This window comes from Cyclopterus lumpus, chromosome 13 (assembly GCF_009769545.1).
Source record: "Cyclopterus lumpus isolate fCycLum1 chromosome 13, fCycLum1.pri, whole genome shotgun sequence".
In the NCBI taxonomy this organism is placed as follows: Eukaryota; Metazoa; Chordata; class Actinopteri; order Perciformes; family Cyclopteridae; genus Cyclopterus; species Cyclopterus lumpus.
This window is the reverse complement of record NC_046978.1, coordinates 13,896,283-13,910,682: the sequence shown is the minus strand read 5'-3', so window position 1 is coordinate 13,910,682 and position 14,400 is coordinate 13,896,283. Positions and strand designations below refer to the sequence as shown.

Here is a 14,400-nt window from a genome sequence, read left to right as displayed (position 1 = left end):
TGTGTGTATGTTTATGTGAAGCAGGCAAGTCAGATGAATGTGTTGAAATAAAGATAAAAATAGTGAAAGAAGCAACGTGGTGAAATAAACATGAATCATGATGATGATATGCAAGAGAAAGCACCACCTTGAACTGCAGCATGTTGCTGCTGTGGTAACGGATCTCAACACGGAGGGTGTCAATGTCTGGTGACTCTGGGCGACCACTGCTCCTGTACTTCTTATTCCGAGTGATTGCGACTGTCATACCCGAGTCGCTGCTGCTTACTTCTGTAGCAGCGTAGCCATAGTCTTGTGGATAGAAGCACCATGGAGCACCCTCCATGGTGCTTGGCTGAATAGGGACAGAAAGCATATCAGAATTGTTGCAGCTGTTTGAAAACTAAACTTTTCCTTTCTAGTTGTTTAGCGATATAATACATGAATTACATATATATGCATTTCAATCTCATCTGTGTGACCCCTCACCTCCCAGATGCAGCCTCTGGCCTTGCACTTAGCCTCATCTGCATCCTTCTCTGGATAGCAGTCAAAACGTTGATTCTCTTTCAGCTCCAGTTCCCATTGCACCAGATAGGTCTCCCCGAGTGTGAGGGAGAGGCCTTGCAGGAACATAACCTATATGTGTGTGTGTGTGTGTGTGATGAAGTGAAGAGGAGGATGAAGATGGGAGAAAGTAATGATTAATAAATCCAATGATGACAACATGCCCAGACAGGCTTCCTTGAGACAGAATGTGTGCTTGCCGCTATCAATTAAGACACAGCTGTTAATTTCCCTCGCTGTTTCAACAGCCTCTGTCGGGAATTCTGAGTCATTCTCACAACAAATCTCGGGGAGTCCCTTTTCACGCTAGTCACTAGTCACCATCTGATACATCTTCTGCTGGTTAGGTGACTTCCGGGATCAGTCTGCCTTCCTCGCGTAATTCTATTTTGGAATCGAGCGATTCAATTGTGAAACATCATGCATCTCACAGGACGCACAAGTACACAAGAATACATCTTTCGAAAGAAGAAAAGAGACAACGCAGGCACGTGGACATGCACTGTGAACAAAGCAAAAGGCGGTCAGGCTGTACAGCAGGCAGGAAATAGTTTTTAAAAAAAAGCACAAGGCAATCAGGTCAAAAAAAGAAAGACAATGCAGCGAGCCCACGTGACTCACGTGTTGTAACGTTCTGCTATATTTAAGAACATGTGCAACTAATGATGGTAGGCGGCTGTGAGCTACGTTCAAGGCCCAGTCCGACTAGGCATACAAAGACCGATGGACATGACAAGCCAGAGTTTAGGTTAAACAGCACATGTACCCTCCACCCCCAGGAAATGATTACCACTGAGAGTAATTTGATAAATGCATGCTTGACCAGATAGACCTTGAGGATTTTTACACAAGCATGTGTGTGAGACAAGCGCACAAAGCAAATCTGTCTAGTTTACTTAACTGAACCTCTTGACACTTTACAGACTCTAGCCAGTTGCTTATAACCCTGGGCACTAACTGTAGGACCATTGCTCAGTCCTTACTTCTCACCCCTTCTGACACACAAGCACGCTCAGGCAAAAGCTTCAATGATCCTCACCTAAAGTAAATTGTTATCATTTCTTACACTTAGAGGCTAACCTTGAAATGTACACTAATGGTTTCATCCCTGGTCTTATTGAAACAAATAGTGGGCACCTGCAAGAGTAACTACGGTGGTCCTCAGCAACCCTGTGTCTGCCCCAAGGAAGTGATTCATGCAGCATTGTCAAGAACAGCTTATCGCCCATTCACTCCAGTGAGGAAGAGTTGGGTTGGTTGTAACATTAGTGTATTCAGCAGAAGACATAAACTCTGCTGTCTGTAAAGGCCGGCTGCAGACGACATACTCAGCTATGCAGAGCCCTGAAGCTCCTCCCCCACTGCTGCACAGGGCTGTGTTGGCTTTTATATTCAATGTTTATCAGGCTATTATTGAACGTGTTAGGGGTCTAAATTGCCAAATTACCAAATTTGACGTGAAGTGTAAGGTCGATCTGACGAATGGTTCTTGAGATAGAGAGTCAGAGATTCCTTGCTTTTAGATGTAATTTGGCATATATCCATTATAAATATTATATTATATTATTTATTTAACATAATATGATGGTGATATGGCTAATTGTCAGCAAATGGTGGCCTATTTAGACATTAAGTAGACACAGAGCAACATTAGCATTTACTTAGAGATGGCCAACATTCACTTACTGTTTATCTTTGATCTCATCTCTAACAACTCCTCAGGGAAATAAAGTGTCAACTTGGCTTTGCTCACTTTGTTTTTTACATCGTAAGTATTGTTACATTGTGTATAGAGAACAATTGAATGCCTTTTCTGTCAGCGTAATTTCCCCCTAGCATGTTATGCATTAGCACATGACAACGCCTACGTGTGTGTGTGTCTACCTTCTTTGCTCCATCGTACTGTATGTTGGTGGTCGGCAGGGTGGATGTAGATTTTGCACGTGTTACGCCGCTAACGTGAGTCACAGAGACGGACATGGGAGGATGAGGTACACCGAGGACAGTAATGTTCTCAAACTTCAGAGCGTTTGGGTCCTTGTAGCCGGCATGTGTCACCTGCATCGTCAGCACTCCCTATAAGGCAGAGGATACACAATTATATGCCTTATTTGAACTCATTACATTCATGCTATCAAACTTAAAATGCTGATTATTTAGAAACATATGACTGTATTTTCCCAGCATGCAACACTTCCTTCCTTCCTTCTATCACGTGTACTGGTTAAGCCACCAGCTTGTAAACACCCCAAACTCTGGTGCATCAGTCAAACAGCTGATCCGATCGATTTCCCCCCCGTAAACCCTGCGACCCCAATGTAATGCCAACATACAGGAAGAACATCAGCGTCATACATTAAACATGCAAGGCAATTCTCACTGCCTTGTAAAGCAGGAACACGGGGTAGTTGGCCCAACAACGGCATAACATGGATTGATTACGCTTGGTGTTGTGGACTTGGGGAGGCGAGAGTCTTTAGTGGGTTTGAACTTTAAACTTGTGTTCAGATCAGAGGGAATATGTGGGCCAGATTTAGAAGATGACATAGATGCGAGCAAGAGAAACTTACATAGACAACGGAGAACTTGTAGTGGATGTAATTGCCTAATTTAACTGTTTCTGTAAAAAAAAAAGAGAGAAAAAAACAGCAGATGTTAATGTTTTGTAGATAAGATAACTGACCTTCATTTGTTAATGTGTGTGAGCTGGCTGACGGTGTTTGAGTCACCCTGACTCATGTGATGCTTTGTTACTTAACAAGATAAGACATTCAATCGGATGCTCATACATTTTTATTTATTTTTTTAAATGCCTGTAATGAGTGGTAATAACAAGATGCGGATGATCCTGTCTTACGCACACATTTGCACACAATACCTCTGGAATCTCCGTCATCCCAGAATAGCTCCCCAGCTGCCTGGTTCTGGTCGTCAAGAGCGACGATCAAACCCATGGGGTGACGCCGACTAAAGACGTACACATAAACAAACGCTATACATCATGCGCATGTTATGATATTACAATCAAATGAATCAAGCAAGTGCACATTAATCCAACATAGCACAATTTGATGCATATATGATTATGATGTGAACTGTGATCTGTGTATGTGCTTCTGTGCATGATTGACTATTCCCGTACTTCACATGTGACTGTTTTGTGTGAAAGCTTGTTTAAATCTTTCAACATCATGTGTGCGTGTGTCTGTGTGTGTGTGTGTCTGTGTGTGTGTGTGTCTGTGTGTGTGTGTGTGTGTGTCTGTGTTTACCTGTATGTGGTGGTGACATCAGGTCTTTGAGTTGGGAGGATCGCGCCACCTCTGATGTGCAAACCAAGCTTGTCAGCTGGAAGATACATATCAACGTGATTTCTGCGGTCTGTCAGTTGCTCCATCTGATGGGTAAGACAACAGAATATTATTAACTGTAAAGTAAATATCTGCGATGCTCTGTGGGCAAGACAACATACATGTGGTCCCTTTCAAGGTTCCGACGGTGGCCATACATTTGCACAAAGCCTGGTTGGGCTGGCGTGATATTGCCGTCCCTATGCGTTTTCTGAGACCCCTTTAACACTGACGCGGAAACACTCTTTGAAATACTAGAGATACTTGAAGCTGATTTCATCAGTTGTTACAGAATAGTTCAAAATCAAGAAATCCTTTGAAGGATTGGATAAAAAAAACACATTTAAATAAACAAATAATTATATAAATAGATATATTCTCACTTACCCCTTGGGTATCAAGCTATGAGGATATACTTTGTTGTGTTTACTCTGGATAATCCATGGACATCAATGTGGACTATTTTCATCGGAGCTACTTTCTACAGAAATAAATAGTGCCTATGATATCTGGGAATTATGCTCTAATCTTATTTTTAAACCTGTGAGCTCCACAAATTAAATTCCATTCACCGCCATTGTTTTGCATTTGAGGAAGAAATCTCAGAGATGGATATCTGAAAACCAAGTAAATAAAGCTAAATCCATCTACAGTACATGGTTACATAAGTAATAAAGTATGCCTTTTTTTATATTATTTGGGTGAATTTAAACAGGAACATACTGCATGTAATTGTAGCTCACAGTTATCAAATTAAGACTCATTTTGGACAATTGATCAAAATTAAAGTGTAAAAAACAAAGTTTAGAAAATGCAGTGACTGAGTGAGTTGAGGACAATGTCAAATGTGTTATTTTTGCATTATAATGTCTCTCTCTCTATCTCTCTCCCCCCCCCCCCCCCCCCCCCCTCTCCCTCTCTCTCTCTCTCTGGGTCCAGCTAGAGCAAAGTTAATTTCTGATCTCCTGAGGACTGAATTATCAGCCCAGCCTAAAACAATTTAAAAGCTCTCTTCTCTCCATCTCCTCTACCTACTTCCTTCTCCACGTCATCTTATTCTCTCTTGTGGTGCTCTACTTTTTTTTTTTTTATCCCATTTTCTTCCATTCCCATGGAGGTGTGTGTGTGTGTGTGTGTGTGTGTGTGCAATTTTATGCAGTACAGTAGAGTATTGGAGAGTGTGTGGGCTGGAGTTAGTGGAGCGTCTACAACCAATTTCAGATCTTATCACCCCTTTATTGTCTGCCTTAAGGAGGTCTTCTCTCGCCTTGTCTTCTCTTCTTCTCCTTATTCCTGCAGGCCCATCCTCACATCATCCCTCTCTTCTTCACATCTTTTTTTCTTGTCCTTGCTTTTCCTCTCTCTTCATGTCACGTGTTGTCATTTATTTTGTTTACCTACTTTCTCTTAATTTATCTCACATCCTGTGTGTTTTTGCTCCTTCGTCCCTCTATTTTTTTCCCCATTATTTCTCACCTCCGTAAGCTGTTTTTCATGGTTATTTTCACTACATCAATACTCCCCCACGAACCCTTCCATCCTCTTGCCCAGATAATCACAGGGGACCAACCAGGACAAGGGGCCGGCGGCAGGACAGCCAATCTAATCGTTCATCTGATCAGTGGGCACTTTACATCGCCACTGTGACGCTCAAATAAGGTCCCAAAGGAGCTCAACACCTCTTTTATCTCTTTGTCAGGGAGATAGTCTCTCTCCTCCCTTCCCTGTCCCCTCGTTCACTCTATCTTTGTCCTCACTCTCGCTCGGTCTTGTCTCTCTCATCTCTCGGTATAAAACAAAGATCTTGAGGGGAAGACTTTCATGCGATACATGTTTTTTTTGTGTTTGTGTTAATTCCACATAATTATCAACCATTTTTCAGTCATTTTTAGTGAGCACTAAACATGTTATGTTACCAGTTGATCTGGTCCACCTGTAAAAAAACAATGCATTCTCCAGTAAGTAACCCTTCAATTAGTTTAGCCTCGGTGTCATCCCTTTTTCTGTTTATCATATTTTGAAAGCTTATGAAGTTCAGTTTCTTAAGACTGTATTAGAGATATTATTTCATACATAACTCTCGCTTTCGAATCTGATTGCATTTAAGTGAAAGGTGTTTTTAATGTTCAGTCTTTTTCTTGTGACAATTGGGTAGAACACACACTGTAATGTCTAGTTAAAGTATGGATAACATTATTCTCACATATTTTACAAGTATATAAGTGTATGGCCATATTAACTAATACATGAGACTTGGTGCAGGTTAAGTTCTTTTTTAACTTACATTTGTTTTAATATTTCCATTTCAGCTGAAAGTTTGCTGCAAGTATTTAAATTAATTTATGTATCAAACTACTTTTGATATTTTATCATCGTAAGTGGAAAATGATGTGCGTCCGAGGAAACTTTTTTAACATGAGCAGATTGTATCTTACCGTCTCATAGTCGTACCACACTGCATCCGGGACATATGCCCGCACCCTGTCCACACCCTGCGGAAAACAAGAACAACATATTAATGAAGGAAGCTGTGTAATTTGAACAACATCTACATGTTTGGTGTTGCCATTGGATACAACATTATATACCTCTGATTCGTTAAGTAGAGATAAAGAGGTGTCAGCTTTGTGTTCAGTGTGCAGTGGTTGCAGCCAGTAACACCTGCTTCCGCTCCCTGCACACGTCCTGACACTTTAATCTTATACAGGCTTAAACAGGAGGAGCCACTATACACAAGAAAGGAACCATGGATATATATTGCTGCTATAAATCAAAGCAACTTAATCATAAATAAGAAGAAGATAAAATGTTTCTATCAAGGAGTTATTTCAAAACTACCTACCATCTGATATAAAGTATCCGCAAAACCCTTGTGACATTTCAGTCTACAGTGCTATGATGCAACAGATGATGGAAAAGACAGCATCAAGGGACGACTGATAGGTAACAGCCTTTGATAGCTTAAGGTGGTGGACAGACAGGAGCAATCAATAGAAGAGCGCCAAGCCTTTGATAGCTTTGTCACTTCTCTGCTCTTTCTGACAGGGCAGAACAGAGAGGGAGAGAGATAAACACAGAGAGCGCAGCAAAGAAAGAGCGAACTAGAGGTCCTTTTCAACAGACCAAAATTGTGAAATACACTATGTCAGCTGTGTAGCCCTAGACCGTCTGTCAAAGGCACGGATGGCACCTCTCTCTAATGCTCTTTTCTTTTCAGTGAAAGAAAGAGTGGCCCTCCGAGGCCTGTTAATGAACCAGAAAGAGGGTTGACAGGAAGCCAAGGAAGAACAAACAGGGAAGAAGATGAGGAACAAAGGATAAAAAAACAGAACCAAATCATTTTAAATGCAAAACACCCCAAAAGTACACGTGAAACTGAAATAAAATATCAAAATAAAATAGAAAGATATTACTAGAATGTGTCATTTAAATGACGTAATGTCCTCTTTTGGGTCCACAATTGCAGTTCAGAGCAGATCACTTGTCACAACCGCTGCACAGCCTGTGGGGCGACAGCCTGGGGAAATGGATGCTCCCCCTATATCTCATTTTCTGGTGTCTGATTTGCTTGCGGCGCCTATCAATCACCACGCTGACTAATGGGAAGAGACAGCAGGACCTAGCATGGCTGCTAACTGGGATTGAGAGGGACAAGGCATGAGGCCTGTACCCTGGTTTGGAGTACTGAGGCTCAGTTAGCCATGGGGTAAGATGTGATCAGGTGGGCTAAAGATTCATACTGGCAGAATGATCAGATGGTAGCTGAGGTAGATGAGAGAAGAAGTGAGAGTGAGCGAGAGAGAAGGAAAGAGAGATGGGATGAAATGAAATGGGATCATAAGGATGAGTTGACAGCAGCTGATTAAGAGAATGCAGATGAGATAAGGGAGCCAATGCTTGATGAAAGGATGAGCTAAAAAAAGTAAAAGGGAGCAATGGGCAAGTAGAGGGGGGAGAGTGGAAGCATGGATGAAGACTAAAGGGGATGACAGTGAGAGAGAGAGAGCAGGAGATCTCCCCAGTTTATCACAGAGATCAAGGTTAAAGCATCGACTGATCTGAATGATGGAGCAAGAAGATCATTAGAGAAAGGGAGAGGCAGGCGGACAGAGCGATAAATAGAAAGAGACAGAGAGATATGAGAATAATGAAAACAAAGAAAAGTGATGGCGAAGGGTTGCTAGAAATCAGCTTGTGACCTCACTCAAGTGGCTGGCACGATCCGTTCATGTGGCCCTTTCACAGCCTGATGCATCTGAAACTGATAGCGGGCGCTCTGTTCTTAATGCCTGCCCTCACCCCGTCTTAAACCACACCAGCGCGGCTCAGCAGCACAATGTCACCAGAAAAGATGAATATTCAGCCCCATCGGATCTGTCATTTGGAGAGAGTCCTTTTAAAGTGGCATTGACCGAGGTCCGAAGTGTTTCTAAAGCTTATGCCAGTGTGCTGCAGTTGTTAACATAATACACGGGAGACGAAAATCATCATTAAAGTTACTCTACGGCAGTGGTTCCCAAACTTTTTCTGTCAAGACCCCCTTTGATGATATAGGAACATTGGACAACCCCCATGGTGACACACCATGGTGTCAGTGGGGGTAGCACTTTAAGTAGAGAGAATCATAGTGTATTCGGCCCACAGATCCACTTCTGTTGACAATGGGTAACCTTGTGGCCATTGTGACTGTATTGGCTTTATTATGCCATTCATGTTTCTTTTTTGTCAGATCCATTTTTTATGCTTGCTACCTTGGACCTATTTGGTATTTTTCTGCCTGCCATGAACTTCCCTATACAGAAGTGGGAGGGGAGATTCACATGAGGTCTTGTAACTATTGATCATAAGAGTGGATCGAGCAGCACGGAGCATCTTTGGTGTTTTGCTCGGGTTTGGTTCAACCCAAACTCTGGGCACACAAACAAATGTTACTCAAAAGCTTACAAACACCGGTGGAACATCTGTCGGGGATATGTTGCACACATTCATTTGAAATGTGAACACCCTCAAGCAGAGAAGACTAAACTATGTTCTGTATACTGCAGCTGTGCGCTGTGGTGTGAACGACTGGTCTCGAACGTAGAGATGTCCTAATGTGTCATGGTGCATTAAGTGATAACTGTAGGCCTGAGTGCATCACATGTACATGTCGGGGACTTGCAATATTATGCCTCCCTATAAACAAACCATGCAGTTGCTCAAAATGTCGCCCATAATGTTCCACATGAGACCAAGTATTTCTGAAAAACTGTATCTAGTGAGTTCATCCATGACATTTCTGCACCATTACAAGCAAGGCCACACATTCTCTTTTGAATTATCAGTGTCACAATCTTGGTTTTGGTGTAGTTTGTTTCCTGTTTTATTTTTGAAGTGTTCTGCCTCTTGTGTCAGCCTTGCTCTGCTCCCTTGTGTTTCTTCCACCTATCAGCTGTCAGCCCACCTGTCTGCCCACCTGTCTCTGGTTTGTAGCTCTTGTGCAGTTGTTTGAGATGCGTGATCGTGTTTCTGTTTCGGATCGCTTTTGACCGTTCTCGTTATTGGATTTTGAGTTACTCCCTTTTGGACTCACCGTCCAAGTTTGTGTTTAGGATGTTTCTTCATTGAAATCCCTCTGTCCCCCCCGTGTGTCTGCGTGTGTGTCCATCCCCTCACTTTGGTGATGCCAAGCACACTTTTACAGAGAAAAGAAATGGGTGGTTGGTCATAATTGATGCCAGGCTCGAACACACCCACTTATATAATGGATTTATTTTCACCCCATTCTGTTAACAACTTCACTTTAGTTGAGCTGTGCCTCTTGCCTTGAAAGGACCCAACATAGGTTTAGTTTTGACAGCTATTAATTTGTCTTGTTTGGCTTTTTGATTCAAATTACAACCTACATAGTCACCTTACGGCCCTTCCTCGGACCAACTCGAGCCATGAGGCCCTGCACACATAAACCCTCCACTCTTTGCATGAGAAACTTTTCCACAATAACTCTGATTGAAGTTACTTTATCCCTGGCCCTTACAATGAATCCAATTCGCTTTCCACTATTCTGTAATTCACAAGAGGCCATGCTAAATTGCTTATTAATCAGGCCACTTTGACATGACCGCAATCGCTGTGTATGCACGCATACACATGCACGTACAGCCATGCACATTTCATTTCCTCGTACACACAGGTGCACGCATACACACACACACACACACACACACACACACACTGAGACAAACATGCACAAACACACACTTCTATCTACACTTCTAATCTGCTGGTAATGAGGTCAGTGCTCTCATTAGAGTTGAGAGAAAAGAGGGAGGATATGAACGAGAGAAGAAAGAGGGATGAGAGGAGGGGAGGGCAACAAAGAAAATCCCATGTCATGTTTTCCCAGCGGAGGTCACGGTGTGTGTGTGCGTGTGTGTGTGTGTGTGTGTGTGTGTGTGTGTGTGTGAGAGAGAGAGAGTAACTGATCATCTCATTTCTCTATGTACATTTCCATATTTACTGTAGCTGTATATGATGGTAGTTTATGTCTAGATGTGATATAGTACAGTCATGAAAGTACATTTTGAGTGAGCGCATGCATTTGAAAGACCAAGGCATGTTTATTTCTTGTATTTGGGTGTGTTGGCTGACCGGGTGGAGTACAGGTGTGATGAGCAGGTGTTTTCCCCAGAGGAACTGGTGGTCCACTGTCCAGGTGGCACTGTCGGAGTAGAATCTTGGGAGGGACAAAGAAGAGTACAGAATCAATTAGACATGTTTTGAATCATGTTCCCAGCTGATAAGCGGTATTGAAAATGGATGGATGGATGGATGAATCATGTTCCATGCAAATAAAAACAAATGTTAGACTAAAGTCATTGTGTAAAGACATCATGTCTCTTATCAAGTGCCTGTGTACCTTTTGTATATGAGGTGAGAGAAATACCATTTTATATTAGATTAATATAGTCCTGCATTAAACAAGCCACTGTAGTGCAAAAAGTGCCAAATTATGATTGGCTCATTTCCAGCTAAAACGTCCAATCAATATGCATGCAGGTGTACAGCGCGGCCATTACATGTCATTATTCCCACGTCGATGCGTTTGGTGCCACACAGTTGATCTCACCCGGTCCCTGCTTCTCCACTTGAAAGACTGTTATTAACGAGTAACTAATGGCGGTGCACTGCGTGTCTTCCGCTGGCGCTCTCTGCACATGCTCAGCTGGTCATCAGACAGCTGTCACTTGTATTCCTGTGTTCCACCAGTCACCGAATTTCTTCTTGCCACTATGTAATTGGCTACTTGGTTGCTTTGGGTTGTGCTCGCTTGACAATGCCAGTAAAGATAGCTTTGGCTGTTTTGTTGTCGGCTAGTTCCGGTTTCAGCTTTGCCGCTCTGCTTTTGTTGTGCCATATTGGCGTTTACGGCGTTTTCATGCCTGCAATGCTGCCGAGTATGTGCCTTTTCAGTTAAATCGGTGTGTTCATTTGCAATGGATGCGTAACATGAAGTTCAAGGCTTGTCTTGGCGCTAATGTCCGAGATGATAAGAAGAATCTACTTCAGGTTGGGGCAGATTAGTTTTGCCCCAGCGGTTAGAAGGTGTTTTTACCTCAATGTGCGAAAAAAGATGATCACGAGAGAATGCTTTTATTGGACTCCTGCTGGTTGCTTATGTGCTTTGTGTGGAGAGGAGAGGAGTGCTTTTTGCAAAACTTTTTGCTTCAACAACTATCTCCTCCACTCCTACCTCTTCAAATGGATGAGATATTGCTGATTTAACTTCGATTAATGTTCATGAATGTGTTTGTTCAGGGGATTAGCTTAGCTGGCTCCTAAATTTTAATTTAAATATGCACAAAAGCTATTTTCTCCAATGCCTGCCATGGCATTGGAGAACAGTTAGATCCTGTTGTGAATGACTTATTGTAAGGACTTTTTAATAATGATAATAAAAGAAACAATGTTTGTTATTAGTCTAATATAATTCTGCAGTGCTACACAAGTCAATTCAAGCAGAGCACTGACGTTCCAGTTGTGTTGGCTGATTGACTTCAATGGTTTGTGATGCTCTACAAAGATTGACTCATTCCCAACTGTGCCCACGTCCACTCATAGTCATACAGGTCTTTTGCATGGACATTAAGACGGTGACTGTTCATTATGCTCATGTCAATGTGTCTGCTGCGACAGCTGAGCTCATTATGGTCTCGTCCTTATGGCTCGCCACTATACCAGGGTGAAAGGTAAGCATGCTGCTGTACTGCAGCGTGCTTCATGGTTGTGTTTGCTTGGCAGTGCCAGTAGCTCGCCGCGGCTGCATTGTTGTGGGTTCTTTGTGGGTCCAGATTTGCTGCACTGCTGTTGCTGTTTATGATTCAAATCATGATGTGAATGAATTATTGGCATTTATAGCCTCTGTGTGTTTGCAAGTGATGTTTTGCAGCTGGCAGTTTGACATCTGCTACGCTGTTGAATATGTGCAGCTGGCATCTTTTGTGTGTTCATTTGTTATTTATGTCGACACCTTCACCAGAAAATTAAGTGCATATAGCAGTGGAGTAAATGTCTTGTGGTCTCTGGCAAGTGGTTGTTCTGTGCTGTTGTCCAAAATGATCATTTGAATATTACTTCAGTATGGGCTGAATTGGGTTTGGGCACATTTTCCCCAGGCATTTTGAATGTGTTTTCCTCATGCATGCTAAATGGATGATCCCTAGAGAATACGTTATCAATATAGTTTTATGGTCATTCATGCCATAATGGCATATAAAGCTAAACTCCTGCTGATTGCTAATTTGGTTTGTGAGGCCTGGCTTCCCAAAGTGATTTACTGCCACAGCTAACACCACCACCCCAACCTCCTCCTATGTGATTATTGTTGACTTAACTAATATTGATTGTCACATACGTGGTATTAGCTCCATCAGCGGACTCCCTGTTGCTTAACTAAATCTGTGATAAGTCCCTTAAACAACAGAGCCATTTCCACCAAACTGTAAAACCATTTGCTATGAATGTTCAATTCCTTCAGTGTCCCTATCTGATATTATAAGGACTGTGTAGTTGTGCAATGTTTTAAATGACTTACTCGTGCATGACGGGACGTACAACAGTCTCCCCTGTGGTGTGGGCTTTGTAGAAGAGTGTGTAGAGGTAAGGCAGAAGTGTGTAACGTATCCTCAAGTAATGTCTAGAGCTCTTCACCAGTGTTGAGTCGGGACCAAATGCAGCTGGATCCTGGGGCTTGAGACAGACAGATGGATTAAGGGGATGGGGTTGATGAGCGAGAGAGAAGAAGGGCAAATGGGAAATAAAGATTTGTCTTTTATCCACACGGGAAAAAGGAGAAAGAGATGGGGAGATGAAAAAGAGAGCTTGTGTGAAAGAGAAAATACATAAGTTGGAGGGGAGATAAGGGAAATGGAGAGACGGATTTGGAGTGGGAGGGGAAAAAGGTGCGAAAGGTAAAGAAGAAAAACAATGAACTATGTTTGTTTTACATCGCCAAATCATTCGTGAGTAAGTGGACATTAACTAATTACATTGATTAAAATGGAAATTAACTTTACATAAGACTAATCTAAAAGCAGCGTTGGCAAAGCGAATGAGCAAACGAGAACTTGAGAGAAAGATATAAAGGAGAAAAAGTGTGTGAGAAAGAAAAAAAGGTATGATTTAATTCTTAATTCCGATGATAGTGGAGAGTGAGAAGGTGATTAGCTGCTAACAGGCCGTGCTCCCCTCATCTGGCTAATCATGTATGCCCTCGACCCCTCCAAGAGTGTTATGAGGAGTGTGTGTGTGTGTGTGTGTGTTTGGGCTGGAATGGCCTGCATGGCCATGTGTTGAGAGCCATGATTAGGGCAAAGCAAAGGTCAGACATTAGCTGTCTCGCTTAGTGGAAATCGTACTTCAGATTCATCATCATCATGTCCCTGTCCTTCAGCATATAAACCCGCTCCCTTACTCCATCTAACAACCCCCCCCTCCTCCCCTCCTCCCCTGCATCACCTCAGTGCTGTGCTATTTTTGCAGCAGTGATGAGGATGGAAATGTCACTTGAAGAATGTTGTGAGAGCGCACATGTTCACGCTATTCAACGCTGCAGCGGGTTATTTGTTCATCTAGCTCAGAGTTACTGATCAATATAAACACTGTGGGCTCAGTGGGTGCTCATCCTGTGTCTCTCTGTGACATTTTAAATCTGACATTTACATTTATAGTATGCTTCGTAAAGATAAACATAAATGTCACTCATTTTGATTTCCATGATTTGTGTTGGTGTTATTATTGCCAAGTAGTTTTCAAAGTTGGGCTTTAAAACAAAATTTAAAAAAGTAACATAATCAAGAAACATAAAGTAGAATAGGGGAACGTTACAATAATGCAATTAAAAACTATGCAAAATGGCGGCAGACATATTGTGATGTTATCGCCCTCCGACACATACAACACGACCAAAAGCCGGAGTTTAAGGAAGTGGTGCTGTGTATGAGTGGAGAGTGACTGCACTACCCTCATG

At 42.3% G+C, this 14,400-nt stretch overlaps 1 protein-coding gene across 1 annotated transcript in view; it reads right to left on the bottom strand.

Annotated features, from left to right (window-relative positions):
• Positions 1 to 14,400, bottom strand: part of si (sucrase-isomaltase (alpha-glucosidase)) — a 60,345-nt gene that overhangs the window by 26,842 nt on the left and 19,103 nt on the right. Inside the window, 9 exon segments of the mRNA XM_034549028.1 lie at positions 128 to 334; positions 469 to 618; positions 2,431 to 2,622; positions 3,117 to 3,166; positions 3,425 to 3,513; positions 3,816 to 3,940; positions 6,329 to 6,385; positions 10,524 to 10,608; positions 12,967 to 13,121. Coding sequence (XP_034404919.1) covers positions 128 to 334; positions 469 to 618; positions 2,431 to 2,622; positions 3,117 to 3,166; positions 3,425 to 3,513; positions 3,816 to 3,940; positions 6,329 to 6,385; positions 10,524 to 10,608; positions 12,967 to 13,121 — 1,110 coding nt within the window.